The sequence below is a fragment of the Pygocentrus nattereri genome, chromosome 26, assembly GCF_015220715.1.
Source record: "Pygocentrus nattereri isolate fPygNat1 chromosome 26, fPygNat1.pri, whole genome shotgun sequence".
Lineage (NCBI taxonomy): Eukaryota > Metazoa > Chordata > Actinopteri > Characiformes > Serrasalmidae > Pygocentrus > Pygocentrus nattereri.
In genome coordinates, this window is record NC_051236.1 from 18,253,654 (window position 1) to 18,272,940 (window position 19,287).

General features: G+C 37.2%; 1 protein-coding gene across 4 annotated transcripts in view; it reads left to right on the plus strand.

The window, feature by feature from the left end:
- Nucleotides 1-19,287, plus strand: part of col7a1 (collagen, type VII, alpha 1) — an 81,683-nt gene that overhangs the window by 17,579 nt on the left and 44,817 nt on the right. For all 4 annotated transcript variants that reach the window (XR_005129718.1, XM_017719712.2, XM_017719704.2 and 1 more), the window contains exons 8-31: nucleotides 632-761; nucleotides 920-1,045; nucleotides 2,956-3,111; nucleotides 3,460-3,579; nucleotides 4,528-4,677; nucleotides 4,854-4,973; nucleotides 5,737-5,883; nucleotides 6,078-6,203; nucleotides 6,456-6,602; nucleotides 8,575-8,697; nucleotides 9,100-9,360; nucleotides 10,130-10,273; nucleotides 10,881-11,009; nucleotides 11,646-11,792; nucleotides 12,247-12,369; nucleotides 12,466-12,612; nucleotides 12,976-13,095; nucleotides 13,174-13,323; nucleotides 14,230-14,366; nucleotides 16,207-16,333; nucleotides 16,528-16,671; nucleotides 18,038-18,213; nucleotides 18,364-18,402; nucleotides 18,493-18,519. Coding sequence is in view for 3 of the 4 variants with exons in the window: in XM_017719712.2 (XP_017575201.2) it covers nucleotides 632-761; nucleotides 920-1,045; nucleotides 2,956-3,111; nucleotides 3,460-3,579; nucleotides 4,528-4,677; nucleotides 4,854-4,973; nucleotides 5,737-5,883; nucleotides 6,078-6,203; nucleotides 6,456-6,602; nucleotides 8,575-8,697; nucleotides 9,100-9,360; nucleotides 10,130-10,273; nucleotides 10,881-11,009; nucleotides 11,646-11,792; nucleotides 12,247-12,369; nucleotides 12,466-12,612; nucleotides 12,976-13,095; nucleotides 13,174-13,323; nucleotides 14,230-14,366; nucleotides 16,207-16,333; nucleotides 16,528-16,671; nucleotides 18,038-18,213; nucleotides 18,364-18,402; nucleotides 18,493-18,519 (3,216 nt within the window). In the remaining variant the exon portion in view is untranslated. The remainder of the gene's footprint in view (nucleotides 1-631; nucleotides 762-919; nucleotides 1,046-2,955; nucleotides 3,112-3,459; nucleotides 3,580-4,527; nucleotides 4,678-4,853; nucleotides 4,974-5,736; nucleotides 5,884-6,077; nucleotides 6,204-6,455; nucleotides 6,603-8,574; nucleotides 8,698-9,099; nucleotides 9,361-10,129; nucleotides 10,274-10,880; nucleotides 11,010-11,645; nucleotides 11,793-12,246; nucleotides 12,370-12,465; nucleotides 12,613-12,975; nucleotides 13,096-13,173; nucleotides 13,324-14,229; nucleotides 14,367-16,206; nucleotides 16,334-16,527; nucleotides 16,672-18,037; nucleotides 18,214-18,363; nucleotides 18,403-18,492; nucleotides 18,520-19,287) is intronic.

Below are 19,287 nucleotides of genomic sequence, written 5' to 3' on the forward strand. Positions count from 1 at the left end.
TAAAAAAACAACACAGCAACTCTTTTTTTATTTTTATAGTTAAAATGAAAGGGCTGGGCTATATGATGATCTAGATGACAATTTATTTTGATTGTGATTAATTACATCACAATACATCTCGATATGGTTTTCTGAGCATATTGTGATTATCATGTGTACTTTTACAATAGTGATCTATTGCATGTTTCATTACAAAGGGAGCATAATGAGTCCTCTTGATGTGCAAAGAAATGAGTGAAATTTTGAATCAATGTTTTTGAATTTATAGTTTCTAATTGTATTTTTTCAGTGTGGCAGTGCTGCTTCTTTTTTGTTTTAACTGCTCAGGTGTAAAAAATAAATCATGACATATAATGCATTGTGAAAAATTCTTGGAATGACAGTATATTTATGCCAAATAATACACCTCTACACCCTTCGTTTTGGCCAAAATGTGGTCATACTTTGTTAAATGTTGTACATCATTATAATGGAATATATTCAATTCTAGCATTCTAAAATCAATGCAGTTGAATTCCTACAGATGCATTTTTACACCCCTAGAATGTCAGCATATTCTCTAACATCTGCATTAGATATACAGTATCAAAGAGCTTAAACATCCCTTGTGATTTTTCATCTTGACTCCCAGGAGACTCTGCCTTCCAGCCAGCAGATCTATGTGGCACGTGAACTTCGCTCAGGCACTGACTACCTGGTGTCTGTTATAGCCCAGTACCCCAATAGCGTCGGAGAGGCCATGTCTGCCAAAGCTCGAACAAGTGAGTCAGACACTCAAAGAGTCTCACACACTTGCCCGTGCATGAAAAAAACAAAGACTCAAATACTGGCAGCCAATCCTTAAGAGAATCCTGCAGAGAATGTCTTATATAGCACAAAAGCTCTTTTATTATTCTCTGTATTGTCATGTTTTCCTCAGGGTCTCTGCCAGGTGTTGCCGCACTGCGGTTGGTGCAGGCTGGGTTCTTCACTTTGTCTCTGGCATGGGATGCTCCCACCGGCCCCAGCCCCATACAGGGCTACAGAATCACATATGGGCCCAGAGGTGACACACACAACCACACGCCCACAGCTAAACACACAGTTAAATCTGTTAACCTCCTTCTTTAATCCCTCAGCAGCTCTTTTCAGTGGTAGATCCTGTAATTAGGGTGAGGATAAGAAAAGAAAGAAGGAAAGGAGGGAAACACTGCCTGAGGAACTGGAAAAAATGAAGTCAATAAGTTAACAGAGAACAGGGTTAAGAGTAAATGCTGTAGGCCAGATAAAAGAAGTACACTACTATTGAAAGGGTATTAAACATGTTAAACAGAGAGTAGTAGAGAAGAGGAGAGAGGCTAGAACATGCTGTGATTGTGCTGTAAGGTTTAATAGGCAGCTATAGTTTAACTAGGAACCAGAGATTATTAGAACTTAACGGAAATTAAAGTTTTGTCTCGCCTCAGGCAGCTTGTCTGCTGTCAGAGCGACTTTCACTACCGATTCAGCTGCTTTAAAAATATAAAAGATGAAATGCATGGAATGAAAAACATTCACACACTGAACCCTTTAGCGTTCTGTAAATTCCTACATAAATTCTGATCAGGACTTCATTTAAGTCATTACAGCAGAAAAAGAGAACCTAATAAAAATGCTAACACTTGTATAGTTTTTCCTTCATGTAGTCATCATTTTGGTTGGCAAAAGTAAGTGAACCCTCTAGAATTATCAGTTTGGTATAAGTGATTATTAGGTTCAGGTGGTTGAGTCAATGGGATAACTATTGGGTTTGAATGTGACTGACCCTATTTAAAAAAGGTTATCCTGAGTCTTCGCCATCAAAGTCAGGTCACCATGCACATTTGTTAGTGCCTGCCATGTCTCAGTTAAATACAATTTCTAAAGACCACAGAAAAAACATTTGCCAATGCTCATCTGGCTAAAAGAGGTTTCACAACAATTTCAGTACGATGTGAACATTTCCGATCCACTGTCAGGAATGTGATGTGCAGATGTTTTCAGTTGAAACGGTTCAGTGTCCACAATTTTGGTGCATTCCTATTATTCGCATTTCATCTCCTTATTGAACTCATAATTCAATTAATCCAGTGATATTTGGGGTGTGTGTGTGTGTGGGGGGGTGTACATAGTATAAAATACTGTTCATGTTTTTTCCCCATATAAAAAGCTGGCTTAGACCCTGAGTTCCTTATTTGGGCATAGTGCCAGCTGTAAAATAACACACAACTTCAATCTGTTTGGTCATCTTGATTCACATTTACAGCACTTCAGTTTTCAAGTAAAGAATTGTGTGTGTAGTAATAACTATAAGATCATATGTTAATCCTATTTTAGTTTGTGTAATTGAGAGTGCAGACTGAGAGGAATGAATGCTTCAGTGTATTATCTGGGTAGTCAGCTCTGTAGTGAAAGGAAGTCATTATTATGAGCTCCATATACTTTTGTTCCTCAATTATATAGTATGGCTGAGGCATGTTGGGCATCCCTAGTGTGGTTCCTGTGAGTAGTGTTTGAGTTGGCGGGGCTTAATAGGTTAGATTAGGTGTGTCTCTGTGTTTAGTCAGGTCAGAGTTTTATAGACATGCGAAAAATGCCTCAACCTGCCCTGCTGTCTGATCTGCTGTCTGACACACAGATGACTGTGTGCACATTTTTATCTTTTTGAGGCCGAATACTTTACTCAGGTCTGTGAGCAGAAAAGAACTTTGGGTTTTAGGTGGTGTATAGGTGCAGGAAGTGTTGTTTCATGCATGCTCACGCAAGATTTTGTCTCATACAGGCTTGCCTGCTTTCATTTGATCATGCATATTTTACTGGAACATTTCTGAAACATTTATTACAAAGAACATCTGCTTAACTTTAGAAAACCATTGCTAATTGAATGGGACAAAGAGTGCTTTCTTATTGCCATTAGGCTGTAAATCTCTTAATTTATAGTGTCTGTTTTGTTCACAGGTCAGCCTGCTTCTCTCCTGCAGGAGCAGACAGTTGGGGTGGAGACCACTTCTCTCACACTGGATGGTCTAGAAGCAGACACAGAATATGTCATCAACCTGTACCCTCTCTTCCCTAATAACAACGCTGCTCCCATTACTCTGAATGCCCGCACCTGTGAGTGAGCACACAGTCACACAAGCACACACACCCACATCTCCTGCTTTCACTGTCCAGTCATGTGTGCACACATGCACCATGGTACCCTCTTGCTTTTACCCATTGCAGCTAATCTCACCTAGGCCTTTGAGCCATGTGGTGCTGCCCCTTAGTGGTGACTGACTTGTGCAAATGTAGGACTGTGTAGAAATGTTAAGAATATACAGTGAAAGATAATGTTGAAATCCTGTAATCTGTGACTTAATTAGCAATAATTAGTATAGCAACCATAACAGTTGTATTGTACGCATACATGATTTGTTTACTCCTGTGTGTGTGTGTGTGTGTGTGTGCTTGTGTGTGCAGTGCGTTTAGCAGGAGTGCAAGAACTCTCTGTTGTGACTGTCTCTAACAGCAGTGTTGAAGTGCGCTGGAGGGGAGTGACTGGTGCCAGAGGATACAGGCTTGTTTGGGGACCATTCAGAGGTCAGAGTTGAGATTCATTAACAAATTGGAGAGTAATCTGGGTTGAATATGCTCTGATATTTTGTAGGTGGATGAGGTTAAATGTTATATGAAGTATTAAAATAGGTTTTAAACATTTAAGGTGGCTAAAATGTCTGAAATTGTCTTAGTTCTTACTATTAGAGGTATTCAGTTCTAAGATCCTGCAAGAATATCAGGTTGGAAAAAGAATGATAATAGTTAATTTAAAGCGTTTTTATCCTACAAAGTAAAGAGCAACCGCAGTGTTCATGACATAGACAAATAAAGATCAACAAAAAATTTACGTTTTTTTTTTTTTTGGACACCGATGATCTACATGTTTGACTTTGAATCTGTTTTTGAATAAAATGGACATAGATACATGCCACATTTGCAAAGTATCATAGGTATTGATTTTGTTTTTAAAAATTTTGCAGCATCCTTGTTGACTCTTTGTAGGGTATGCATAAATGCTTTTAGGTTAGAGTGATTTTAATAGTTTCATTTAAATGCTTAAATGCTTTTAAAGATGTGTCAGTTCCTCAGTAATTGGATTTGCTTGTATTCATTTGATTCGTTTAATGAACAGTGTTCATACTTGTTCTAAGCTGCAGTCTTATTAGGTGATGCAAACAGAATCCTAAAACCTGAAACAAAAAGTCCTAAAACTATGTTGTTTGCCTTGTTAAACAACCCCAAAATATTGATATAGTATTAATATAGTATTAAACCCCTAAAATCCCAGGCTTCAGTGCAAGCTGGTTGAGCTGTACTTGTTAGAGAAGTATGTAATAAAACTTTGGGCCCACCAGCAGGCCCTGGCCATTCAAGGTGTTAAATATTAAAAAGTAATAAAAAAAAAAGAAAGCAGAGATACTTGAGGAAATATCATGCACAATATGAATTATTTATTATCTTTGTCTTTTTTTCTCTGTCTCTTTTTTTCAGGAAGTGATGTAGAGACTGTAGAGGTGAGAGGTGACAGTGAAGCTTATACTCTAGTGAATTTGCTGCCAGACACAGAATATATTGTTACAGTCATTGCTCTGTACAACGGAGAAGCAGAGGGGGCTGCCGCAACTGCACGTTTCAAGATAGGTACACAGACTGACACACCACAGTGTGTTTTTAATTCAAATGCTGACTCAACGTCTGGCAATTCAAGCAACAGACTCATTATTAAACTGAGAGCCTCTTTTAATGAGTCAGACAGCTCTGAATGAATGTTTGTATATAAAGAAGGCTAAAACATTTATAATGTGGTTGTGCTTCAGAACGTTTGGAGCAGCAGGTTTTAAAAGCAAGCACTACAGGACCCACCAGCATCAGGCTGAGCTGGAACTTCATAGACAAAGCCAGGGGCTACCGACTGGAGTGGTGGAAAGAAGGAGAGAGTGAGTCACACCTGCACACCTGCAGACAACATTACACGTACTGCTAGGCATAGGACCGGTACCATTTTTAATAATATACCACTGTATAAAACGAAGTGATCATAATGCTATTTCAAGTTGTAATAATTCCAATAACCATGTACATGTATTGACTTTTTAAAAAATACAGTAAATCCTACCAACTAGCAGTGTCCATACAAAGTGCCAGGCCTCTGCTTGTTTACATAGATATAATCTAAACATTATTAGTGCTGGATATAATTTCATATTTATTTGAATTCTAGCTGATTTTTGTGTTAATAATAAATAATTTCAGTGTATTTTATTGCCTTTTACTGCCATAATAAATCACATCACATTATATTTCATTACATGCCTACATAGTGCACTTTCTTCACATCCAATCTACCGCATACTTTACTATCACAAATAGAGACATTTGTAAATATTTGTGACCATTTAACATGAAAAAATACAAATATTGAAATAACTGTAAAATTCTGAATACAAACATATGTAACATAATGTCTCTTTCTACAGTGACTGAGCTTTTATGAAGTTAATAGAACTTATTTGTTCAAATGTATGTTTCGAAACAAAGTTAGTGGAATTTCCTAAAGCTAAGCTGTATTAAGAAACTATCTATCAAACCTTGCACTGTGTTTTGTAGTAAATTCAGTACAAAAAAATTTATTATTTTAAACAGGAAATTTGTTAATGTATTATATTTTTATGTGTAAGGATTTTATTTCTAAATTCACAGGGAGCAGGACTCAGAAACAGACTTTCTCTAAGGACACCACAAGCTATGAGATAAGAGGTCTGCAGCCAAGTACTGATTACATCATAACTCTGTACACACTCTATGATGGACGAGAGGAGGCCACATACATCTCAGCTGAATCAACAGGTCAGAGCCTTCAGCCAGTGTAGCAAATCTATGCAATATTTTTGCCATTTACAGAATACAGATGCCATTGCTTTCTGATACTGATGATGGTTTCCTTGAAAAAGGGGTTTTCAGATATGGCCGTTTGATGTGAAATTGCATATGTGTATTTTGTGTTTTTTATTCGGTTGTTACTGTATGAATATTGTGTTTAGTGGACCAGCCGGTTGGTAGAGTCTCCAATCTCCGTGTGTTGGAGTCGTTTGGCAGCAATGCGCGGCTGGGCTGGACAGGGGTTTCAGGGGCAACACAGTACAACATCCGCATTCTCAACACTCAGTGTAAGAATGCATTGACATAAAATTAAAAGGGATGCATTAAATTTAGCTGATTCAAATGTGTACGTAATTTCCACATTAATAAAATGAAAATAGGAGAATTCTGAGCTAAGACATATAGGAGCAGTTTATGCTTTGTTTTGTATGATTTCTGATATTTTTATTAGATTTTTTAAAATATTAAAGGTTAAGCTATTTATATTTTGCCTTATATGTGTAGAATCTGTTAACATAGTCATGTTCATCTTTTTCCAGCTGGGGTAGAGGTAAGCAGGGTTGTTCCTGGAAACCAGACGACCCTTGATCTAACCGACCTTCAAGGAGGTGTGTCTTACTCTGTAAGTGTGACAGCATTGGTGGGCTACAATGAGGGAGACCCAGTAACTGTCCACATCAAAGCAGGTGTGTGTATGTCTGTTTGGTTGTCTATCTGTCTGTGTGTTGAAATAAGAGTTCTTTAATGTTGGAGTGTGTAAACAGGATAAGCCATTTTGCCCAAACAAATCTGTCTGAGGACCATCAGCTTTCCTTTGAATTCTCAACCTAACCAATGAAAAAAAGATGCAGACTTGCCTGTTTAATTGTGGTTTTCATGCTTCAAACTCACTGAGTCAGAAACTGAATAATTAGAATAAAAAAAATACTTTATAGTTTATTAAAATATGGATTGACTGGGAAATATAGACTGGGATGTCAATCCTTACCCCTGTAAAGTTAAGTTACAGTCCTAATCTTAAATATGGTCTTAAATATTTGATAAGATGCATCAATTGTACCTTGACAGGGCTGGAAATACACGTCTCTTATCCTCTTGGGTCATAAGGGATCTGCACTCATAGGGCAGAAGGCAGGAAACCCTGAATAGGGTGTCCATTACAGGATACACACACAGACATACACATTTACAGGCACCCATGGCCAATGGAGGAGGAAACCCACACACAGAGAGAACATGAGAACTCCACACATAAAGGACCCTGATCGCCTGGCAGGGGAATCAAACCCAGGCCTTTCTTGCTGTGAGGCAACAGCACTACCCCTTGCACCTAATTTCTAACTAATATTGTGATTTAAATGTGATTCTTTTCTTTAAATGCTTTATGCCAAGAAGATCAGCAATTCTATTTTTTCATGCTTCAAGCTTGAACTCTGAATATAGTGTGCCAGAATGCCAGTTCACAAGCTCTGAGTTATGATGTTACAATTTCTCCACTCAAAACTAAGTTTTCTTTAAAATTGCAGCACTTGTGTTTGAAAAAATGAATACCATATGATCTACCAATATTTTGAGTTTAAAAATTGTATCAATACAAGGAGGTCCAAGCAGCAATATTTTATTTTTGAATTATTGATCTATTTAATGTGTATTAAGCCGATTACTAGAATTAGAGTTTACCAAAATACACTTCTGTGTTAATCCACAAGATGGCATGGTTTCCCTCTGGAGAGATCAAGGTTTCCCTCCTTGGAGTTACCGTTAAAAACATTCCGTGAAGTGGATAACTCAGTGCGTCTGCATGTCAGCTCAAAGTCCATTCAGGCAGAAATGAGAAAGGCCAATTATATTTCAGTAAGAGTCCAATAAGGCAAGACTTCTCACATTTCTACACAAATAATAGCATCTGTTGAAAGGTACTCTGTGGACAGTGTGGTTTTTGATTGTCTACTTCACAATTCTTTTTAGCTTCAATAAAAAGATTGAAATGAGAAATAAGTGATTAAGTGTTCATGAGATAGAACAGAATACTTTTTTTGGAAAACACTTTAAGTAAAAAATTATGAATCTCCATATATCTTAATGTGTCATATCACAATACATACCATATCACAAAACTTTAAATATTAAAATAGGATTGTATTGTGGTTCACAGTCACAATATTATTGTATTGTGGGCGTGTAGCGAATCCCATCTCTAATACAGCAGGAGATCTCTAGATGCAACAGTGGGCATCCCAGCTTCAGGCTCAGTGTATAACTAATTCATTCTTTATCAGTGCCCATCATGCGCAGAGCAGGTAGTACGCTGTGTGCATACACATGTCCTTTCTTGTTTCGTTTGTGGGATTATAAATGATATTGCCTCTTGGCTCTCCTCAAGCTGTCAAGTTGCCAACATTCATATTAACTTTGGTTGATGTTTCTTGAATTGAGGCCAGCTCTGATTCCTCAGTGGTACATGTCACATTTCAACTTCCAGGAGCCGTGAAAGACGAACTGCTTCAAGGAATAGCAAAAGAAATATTCTTTTTCCAAATGTATGGATAGTTTGATGGTTGATGGATAGATGTATGAACAGACACATAGATGGATGAATGCATGATTGAGTATTTTTGTACCTGCTTACATTCTTTTGCATTACCAAATATTTCACAGCACAAACTCCAAGCAAGGTGACCAACCTTCGTGTAGTGAGTGCCAACAGTCGACGGATCAGAATCACATGGACTGGAATTACAGAGGCAACAGGTTACAGGGTCACCTGGAGACAAGGCAATAGTAAGTGTATGAATTACAGTAAATAAATGACATTTATGTGTAGTAGGTTAGTTTTAAAATATGGCATCTTTTATATGGATGTAAATGTTACAATCGATCGTATTTGTAATTTTATTCAATAAAGTAAGCATAATGTTTTTTGGCCAAAATGAAATTATCAGGCTATTTTCAAACATAAAATTCAAAAATAGCTTGATACATTGTTTTCATTGTTCGTTTTCCACTACTATGTAAAAGGTTCCTCTAGTTGTATTAATTGTGCTAAAATAATCAAATTGAATGTATTGAAATTTGAGATATTGTAATGCTTTGAATCGTATCCTGTACAGTTGTAACTAAATCAAATTGTTGTATGAGGCCAGACCATTAATGTTTTATGGATAATTTCTCTCCCTCTCACAGATGCGGAGCAAACCCGTGTGCTTGGTGCAGATATCAGTACCTTTACTATAGAAGGACTCCAGCCTGATGAATCAGTTGTTGTGGGTGTGGCTGCTTTGAGTAACGGCAGAGCAGGTGACGTGACCACCATCTCTACTAGAACTAGTGGATACGCAGTCACAGGCCTGCAGATCATTGATGTCAGCTCCACACGTGTGCACATATCCTGGACACCTGTAGGCAGGGCAACAGGCTATAAAATCACCTGGCGACGGAGTGATGGTAGGCATGAAATTAGAGTGAAGAACGTTTTTTGTTAGTTAAGAGAGCTGGTAATGTAATAAGAGATTAGTACTGAAAAAGTGCAAGGCTAAATGTAAGTTATTGTTTAACAGTATGAAATCTAATTATTTAATTGACTTGATTGTTATTTATTATTTGATAACATGAAAAGTTATTAAATGATAAATAATATATTTTAATTATATTGTATGCAAAGCTTTGACAATCTTCAGTCAAAATACAGGTTATGTTGATTGTCTAAGTGTAAATATGTTAACACATCATCAACAGGAAAAACAAAATACTTGCTTTTTACTTGCTTATTGCACAATTTCTATTATTTGCTGAGTTCACGTTTATTTTTTCCTCTATGTTAAAATAAGTAAATAAACATATTTAATGTGCATTAAAATGTGCAGAAGTGTGCTTTCTGTACAAGATGTGTACTTATTTTTACCTTGTAAAACCAAACTTTTGCACGACTGTATCCATGTACATAAATTTTTGTTATCTGCCATATGATTTTATCATTACTTTTTAAATACAATCATTTTAGAAACATCTGCATTTTTTTACCATTCTGGATATTTTCTTCAGCTTCCAGAAATTTGAGCTTACTACCTGGACAGGACTAGCACATTTGAATTATTGTATATTTACCTGCGAACAAATTAATTTTGTATTATTGAATTACTTTTAATATACTGATTCCATATTTCTGAACAGTGATTGCACATTTTTTTATTAATCCTGTCTTCTCTAACTGCAGGTGTGGAGAACTCTCAGGTCATACCTGCTGAAGCCAGGTCCTACACCATTGATGGTCTCCAACAGAGCTCCTCCTACAGGATATCTGTCTCTGCGCTTGTTGGCTCCCGGGAGGGACCTGCTGCCACCCTGAACACCAGAACAGGTCCCAGCTCACTTACCACCTCTAATCATACATCATCACCACATATAGCATGCCAGTGAGTAGAAGACTCACCTAACACACATGGCATGATAGGACAGCTCATTCTGTCTGTTGTTCACTTTAAAAAGGCTATATTAAATATCATCTTCTATAACAAATGAAATGGGTAGTTCTTCCTTTGATAATTTAATTGTAACATGAACATGAATCTTACAGTGTGAAAAAAAGACATCTTGCCTGTTAAATGTTTGGGGACACCAAGCTTTTCAAAATGTTACACACAGCAATGTTACATCTCTAAGTATTTGAGTATTTATGAAGTGTTTAATACAGTAGTGTCTGAGAATAATGCTAAAGCTCAAACATTTTATGCACTCATTAGCATTGAAACCTGTTAACTGTCTAGCACCTTTATTGAATATGAGCTTTTAATAATAGTTTGAGAGATTAAATGGTTATTTAGGTAATGATCTTCACACTAAGGAATATCACTTTGAAGCTAAAGCTGCCAAGTATATAAACAAAGTATGAATGAGTAGCTTTATGTTAACAAAGCTTTGCATGTGTTCTTCTTACTTAAGATGACTGTTTTCTTGTTTGGCCTCAGTCTCAGAAGAGGTTGTGGTTGGACGTGTTACTGATTTACAGCACGAGCCACGAGGAGAGTTGGTCAGGATCAGCTGGGTTGGAGTGCAGGGTGCAACAGCATATAGAGTGCTGTGGAAGAGAAGTGATGGTGAGCGAGCAATTATGCTCATGCACGCTTTTATGAATGATTGAGTAGTGTATTAAGCCAGTCTACAGACGTAAAGACACTATACTTAACTGAACTGCATGTGGAACAAACCATTATTATTAAGTAACACTACTTATCTCATAAAATCCATCATACCAAATCTCTTATTGGGGCTGCAAGAACTGCACTGAGTATGAACTGAGAATGTTAATGTTCTACCATGTTTATTTTATAGTCACACTTTCAGAACTAGTTTAGCTAGTCTTTGGTCACTTTTAATGGGGTTAGTTTTCATTGGATAGGTGGAATAATGTAATTATTAATGCCGTTACTCTCTGATTTCAGGCCTGTTCGCATTCGGCATGTCAGTAATTTTTATGGGCATGTGCTCCCGACAGTGCATAAATCATGCGCCCACTTTTGTCTCTCGAGATTTCTTCTCCATGTGAATCAGTCATAAACATTACCTCATGTAAAACGAATCCCATCTGAATAGTATGCCTGTCTTCTTCTGCTGTGGTTTGCGCATATGGAGTCCATGTATGAAATATAAAAGAGAGGTGACCTCTGATTTCTCATTTAATTATCAGTTGTACACATTTGCTGGTGAGTTGATGCATTTATGTGTATATGTAGGTGGAGAGGAGCAGGTTCAGCTGGTTGGTGGTAACGTAACATCAGTGGATCTGAAGAAGCTGGAGGGAGGAGCTCAGTATGACGTACAGGTTGTGGCTCTGGTCCAGAACAGAGAGGGGCCTCCAGTCTCTATCAAAGTCACTACAGGTCAGTACTACACGAGAGGAGCGTGGATTGTTCTGTGTATTTGACAAACATCTGAGAGTAATATTTATTCATAAAGCACTTTTCGTTTTAGTTACAAATTTCCCAATGCACAGAAATATACACTCTAAATGAATATAACAGCACAATTACAACAGGAGAAACAATACTTGTAAGGCATTTACTAGCCTAAAATTTGTATGTAAAAAAAAAAAAAAACCTGTTAAGCTTGCCTTTCTAATCTTCTCTAAAATGCTATTCCAGTCTTTACGAGCTAGGTGGTTCAAGGTTAATGCATGTTAACGTGTGTGTGTTGTTGGGAGAGTGTGTCAATGACAGGATGTCATCCCATGTGCATGCCTTGTATAAGGAGCTTGCAAAGTACAAAATAAATTGCATAATAATATTCAGATATTTTTGTTTATGTATGGGATATATTTGTGTTTTCCATCACCAGCACCACTAGTGGATCAGGTAGAGGGTATGCGTGTAGTACAGTCAACCCCGGGAGCACTGCGTATTGTTTGGAGAGCAGTGAGAGGAGTTGATGGATACAGAATCTACTGGAGGTCCTCACAAGGTGCTTCTGCATATTAAACAATAACTCAAGTCATTATTTTATGGTAGAAGCACATAGTCTGCCTCATCACAAATGGTTTACGCTTGCTTTATTTAGGGGAGGCTGAAACAAGTCGTCTGATTGACCGGGATGCAACCTCATTCAGCCTGGAAGGACTTCGCCCTGGTTTGAGTTACATTATACGATTGGCTCCTGTGATAAGAGGCAGAGAAGGTCAAGCTGTCACCATTACAGAATACACTGGTACAGAGTAATAACAACCACACACACACGTGTCTTATACTAGTTTATTCACTTCTGTGCTTTATGTTAAATCACCAACTAATCCTGAACTGTCACTATTCTTGTGTTGTACTGTTTACATTTAATTCAATAAACATATTATTAATTAAACTTAGTTATGTAAGTAATTAATTATATTTTTATTCAATTTACATTTTGCAAATGTAAAAAAAATGTGGCATTGATAATTAATCATATTAATGTGCTTGTGAATGAGTTAACTTTGACAGCCCTAATAAAATGACAGCATTCCTTTGTTATAACACAACATCCTTTTGTCATGCAAATTACTGCAGTCTTACATCATATATGTTGCTCTCTCAGCTTCACTGCAGCGTGTGACAGACCTCAGGGTGACAGATATTAAACAGAACTCTGTGTTGCTGCTTTGGAATCCAGTATCAGGTGTCACAGAATACACGCTGCGCTGGCAGGATGAGAGAGGTGAGATGTGCATGACCACTGAGAGTTTTTTAGAAACAGGTGTGTTTGAGTGTGTATAACTGAGTGTAATTGCTTTAGACCCAGGCTCTGCTCAGACACTGACTCTTCCTGGTACGACTAGCTCATTCCGTGTGACCGGTCTGAGATTGGGCCGTCGATACCGTTTCGCTCTGCAGCCATCCTTCTTCAACAATGTTGGCCCTGAGGCCATCGTGGAAGAGCGCACAGGTTACACAATTTCCTATTTGCCTTTTACCTATCAAGGTGAGAATTGTTTAGCGTATGTTTACTGGTTCATCTACGCTAAAAGCCCCTGAGGTGAAGAATAAATGTGTCTTGTTTTTTTTTTTCAATCCTAAAAATAATGCATTTTAAAAAACTGATTTGGAGTTTAAGAAAAAAAACAAAGAGCAGCTGGATTGCCTTAAATGTGTCATTTTATTGAACTCCATGTAACACCATGCTCATTGTCCTGTTACGATAACTTGCAATTTGTTGATGAATTAATTATCTAAAATTTTAAAAGTTACTTACTTTTATAGTTTAAAATGGTTCATGTTTTTTACAGATGGTAAAAAAGTGACTACACTATTTAAATATGGCATAATTACATAATGACATCACGAATTACATTTACATTGCTTTATATTCTGTATTGACCAAAAATGAGTCTGGACCTCTGGATTTTTTGCTTTTGTTCAGTGTCAGGTAATTACAAAAACTTTTTACTCAAAATGTGAAAACATTTAAACAAAACCTTTTTGTTTCCATGAAACAAGCTCATAACAATGACTTGTCAAATTCAGATCGTAATAAAATATCTCCTCTTCAGCTGCTATTGATTGAAAGTTTAGACTTATCCTTTAGCGTAACTGTTAGTTTTAATGAGCTTTGAGTAAAAATTAATATAGATTTTTCTGCCTGCTTTGGATATTGCTGGTAAAAACCTTAACTTATCCTTGGCAGTAACAAATTGAGGGTTAACTAATATTAATATTAGTTCTGAAATATTAATATAATGTTTCATAAATATATCATATTGACAACCATGTGAAAATATAATAATAGTTTTAGAACTACTTCCACTGCTTAACTGACCTGAGGCAAATCTATGTGATTTTCTCTTCCTCTCAGTGTGTGAGGATGGGCGTTTGGATGTGGTGTTTCTGGTTCCTGCCTCTCGTGATCGCTCTGCTCTTGAGGAACCTCTGCTGTCTCTGCTTTCAAGTGCTGCTGGATCCCTCACTGCCATTGGCGCTAGGGACTCACAGGTGTGTCTAGATGGCACAGTGATATGTACCCTCTGGTTCAGGGTTAATTTGGGCCCAAGCACACCTGAACAGAGCTCTGGCATATTTGGATGGCGTAGACTGCAGATGGAGCTACATTACCATTACTGTAATTGGATAAGAAAGTAATTGTTTTCCAATAGATTCTGTGTAAAATGCGTTTTAATTATCAGATGTTCTACTGATTTTTACAGTAATATAAGAGCAGCAGTGCTGTTTCATGTTTTACTTAAAGCTAAAATACCTAAACTAAATACTTAACTACTTTTTAAAATTTTGCCTCACCTTTTAAGTAGGCTAGATTACTTGCTGTTATTCAAAGTCCAAGACCAAATCCAAAGTCAATTCAAGGCATTATGGCTTATAGATCAGAAAGGAGAAAGCTAAGTCAAACATTGGTTCATACAGCAAACCTGTTCCATGTAATCAGTTTTTATTAAATTTGACATGCATTACTATGAAATGTAGCTGTTACGTTCCCACAAAAGGCTACAGTCCAGGGGAGAGTGTGGGGACAGTAACATGTGCAGTGTGAGTGGGTGGAGATGGCCAACCAGTGAGGAAACTGGAGTATACAGAAAACAGATTTAATTCAAGGACATCCATGTTCATACACAACAGTATACAATGGAAACAAATGATTACAAAACACCAAGACAACAAACTAGGACGTTGAAGAACTGGACCAGCCTGGGGGAGAACACAGACAGCACCAAAGAAAAGAAAATAACAAAAGAACTACACTGGCGGGACTTTGTGTTCAAAAGCTGCGCGGCAGCACTTGCGCGGAAGCCTTCGGCTCGCTTGTTGTTGTGTTCACGCTGTGCTGCTCGATTAGATAATGCTGTTTTGTGAAGTTGTTTGTGTCCCAGTTTAGCTCTTTGCTATTATACGTATGTGTTATCGTTATATGTATTGCTGTTGTCATTGTTAACCATTTGGTATTGGTTGTTGTTACTGTCTCCCCTTTCTCCTCACTGTGTTTGAGCTGGTTTCCTGCTGGGAGGAAGAGCAGTTTAGAACGTGAGCGCACTTGCACTGCCACACGTAGGTAGTCTGAGTGTCTAGACACACTAGTTTAGAGGTGGGTGCCACCCCTGTACTTTTGGTCTAATTCAGCTTGGAGTAGCAGTCAGCTCTTTTATTTTGCTAATTAGACAAGATACGAAAATACGAGCTAGTTTAGTCCTTTTGTTATTTTCTTTTCTTTGGTGCTGTCTGTGTTCTCCCCCAGTCTGGTCCAGTTCTTCAGCGTCCTACTTTGTTGTCTTGGTGTTTTGTAATTATTTGTATCCAATGTATACTGTTGTGTATGAACGTGGATGTCCTTCAATTAAATCTGTTTTCTGTATTTCTCCGGTTTCCTCACTGGTTGGCCATCTCCACCTACTAACACCACACATGTTACTGCCCCCACACTTTCCCCTGGACCTATTGTGGGAACGTAACATTTGGGGGTAACAGTAGGCACTGTTTTACCAACTTACTGTTGCTAAATGGCTCAAAGAAACACATTTGTACCTAGCTAGTTAGCCTATAATGTCTGTACAGCTCTAACAATTCATCTTGAATGAAGATGTGAGGATACTTATTCAGTGTTTTTGTCTCAGAGAAGACATTATGGAATTATGTGTGGTTTGTGATTTCAGTGTGAGTGAGTGAGTGAGTGAGTGAGTGAGTGAGTGAGTGAATGAGTAAGTGTATGGGTCAGTGGGTGAGTGTGTAGGAGAGAGAGTGGGTGTGCTGTTGGGTGTGTGTGTAAATGTAATGGTTGCATACTAAATTGCTGTGTGTTTCTGTATGTAATGCTTTCTTACTCCAGGTGGGGGTGGTGGTCTACAGTGATGAACCCAGTATGCGCTTCCCCCTCAGTCAGCATAGCAACAGCGGAACTCTTCTGCGGGAAATTCTATCTACTCCTTTTATTGATGAACCAGGAAATAATATAGGTCTGTGTGGAATCTTGGTGCTTTGTTCAGTGTGTTGGTCTTGTGTAGATGTTTGTTAACCCTAATTTTTGGTATCAAACTTTGTTAATATGTTTCTGCAGTTACATGTCTTTCTTTGTGTATTTATCTGTTTGCCTGCATTTGTGCATATGCTGTTTTACAAGAGAATTGTGAAATTATGTGTGTGTAATTAGGTCAGGCGATGACATTTACTCGGCAGTTTGCGCTGAGTGTGAATGCGGGTCGAAGGCCTCAGGTTCCGGGTGTGGTCGTCATTATTGCTGATGAAAAATCAACTGATGATCTTAACCGAGCTGCTGCTGCAGTTAAGGCTTCTGGTGAGTTGCTCATGCATACGTTACATTGTCTTAACAGCGCCACCCGATTTACTCCGCTTTTAACTTATAAGCCTAGATTTACTATTGTAAATTTGCTAGACGTTTTTTAATTTGCATAATTATTTGTGTAATTACACAATCACATAATTGATTATACACTTAATTCTTAAAAATGGTTCTTTAAGAGTTCTTTAGTAAAGACATTGGTTCTATATTGAACCATGAAAACTCAAAGAACCATTTCTGTGTTTAAATGGTTCTCTGCATTGTGAAATGGTTCTTCAGATTGTTGGAGAATGTGTTGTATCTGGAAGAACCTTTTTTGAGAATAGTTATATTGTTATGATGTCAAGCAGAACCACAAGAAGAAACATTTCGCCATGCAAAGAGCCATTTAAGCATGGAATAGGTCGTTTGAGTATTTGTGGTTTTATAGAACAATTCTGTTTATAGAAGAACCATCTTTTTTAAGAGTTTATGTAATAATTTATTCTATATTTACTTTAGGTTTACATTCTGCTCTCAAGTTTACATCTATACTTGACTTTCTTTCTATTAAAAGGATAAACAAACTAATTTTTTTTACACAAAACAGCACACCAGGGGCCACCAGGGCCAGTGTGTTTAATCGTTTAGTCTGTCTTTAAACAACTGTTTAGTTATATGTTGTGTGTTCGATAGAGATGAAAACTTGCAGCCAAACTGGTCTTTTGTGGGTAAGGCTGGTGACGCCACCCTGACAGCCATGAATTTTTATCAAGTTCTAAGTATGATGAAATAAATTTACAAACACAAATGTGGCATTGATTAAATATTTAAAATACACACTTCCAAGATAATTTTTTTATTTGTTTCAATAAGCTACAAGTAAAAATAATGAAGTAAAATGTAAGAAGAGTATACATCATGGGAGACCTAGGAGGTCAAACCAGTTGTCTTGCCAGAAATGACTTTGGCAGTGGCCATGAGTAGTTAAGGCACGTGCATGTCCACGTTGGCCACCGTAAAATGTATCCTTGTGTAGAATTGGAGCTGTCTCTGTTTTGCCATGTTTTATATCACTGTATAAAAGAAGCATATATATATATATATATATATGACCTGTATTCCATTGCATGCATTTTTTGTTCACAGAGGTATTTTGTGAAAATCTATTAAATGAAAATCTCTGAGCTTTTAGTTTTTTTAAATGACATTCTGTACATATCAAAATAAATAAATATGACAGCAGTGCTGAGAGGTTATGTCTTCAGTGAAGAAGAAGAGACTACACACAAATAGCACATTTTTACGTCAGTTGTAAAGAGTTGAACATTCAAAGATTGTCCTGTCTCTGGAATAACATTCGGAAATCCATGTGTCTCAGGTGTGACAGTGCTGGCTGTAGGAATCGGGCGTGCAGACTTGGGTGAGCTGCGTCGGGCTGTTACAGATGGCAGCACTCAGAATCTGTTGTATGCCCGAGACGCAGCCGATCTCTACAGACTACACCCAGAATTGGCAGACCTCCTCTGTGGCCTTGCAAGAGGGACTACTGGCCCGGTAACATGAAAACATTTTATTTCATGAAACTTCTTAGATTTATCAACATAATAACTGAATATAAATAACTGAAGTGATGTTCAGTATGAAATTTTGAACTGTGATGTCAGGCTGTTTTTTGATGGTTTGTGTTATATGTGTTTGGTGAAGGTTATTATTCCAGAGCCATGCACTACCCAGTGTCCCCCGGTAAATAACTGCACACAGCTGCACATATATATAATAATTATTTTGTCATAAATGTATTGTTGTGATTTAATGTTCCTACCTTTCTAATAGGGTGAAAAGGGGGAACCAGGACAGAAGGTAAAAAAGCCTATATAAAAATAAACCTAGATATGTACTGTATGTGTTGTTAAAGCACTATAAACAAGTGCTGTGCATAGTAATATGGCTAAACCACTGTAGTTTTGGTTATAGATACACAATAATTTCAGTATTATGGTAAGCAGAACTGCATGAAGACGTGGCTTGTTCCTGTATCATTTGCTAGTGTAATACAGACATTTGTTCCTGCCTTTATTTGCCCTCTGAAGTCATGTCTACTGAAAAAACAACAGACTTATTTATTATTTATGTTAGTGGAACAAAACCTTGTATTTTCATTTTTGTTCTAGCGAACAACTTTCATGCTTGCACTTTCATGTTATTAGAACTTCATGATAAATGCACCAATAGGAATGGTCCAGAGTTACTTTTTGTTCCATTTACTTGAGTTACTAATTACTAATGTTTTTTCCTTCTCTTGTAAAGTTACCATTTTAGAGATATGTGAAGCATAATAGTGCCTGTTTATACAGTATATTGAACCTTATTGTCTGCATAACTCTGATTGGCATATACCGCTTGTAAATTTACAAGCCACCATTATGGAGATGGACAACCAAACAAGTTTTTTACTTACTACCACTTATGCTTCCATTGTGTTTATGGTGCTAATTCAATAAATAAATTAATATTTTGAAAAACATACAGAAACATCTAAACCTAAATAAAATATCTAAATTATATCAGTATTTTATTTTATTTGTTTTATCTTTGTATGGATCATATTTTAGTGCATGAACATTAATC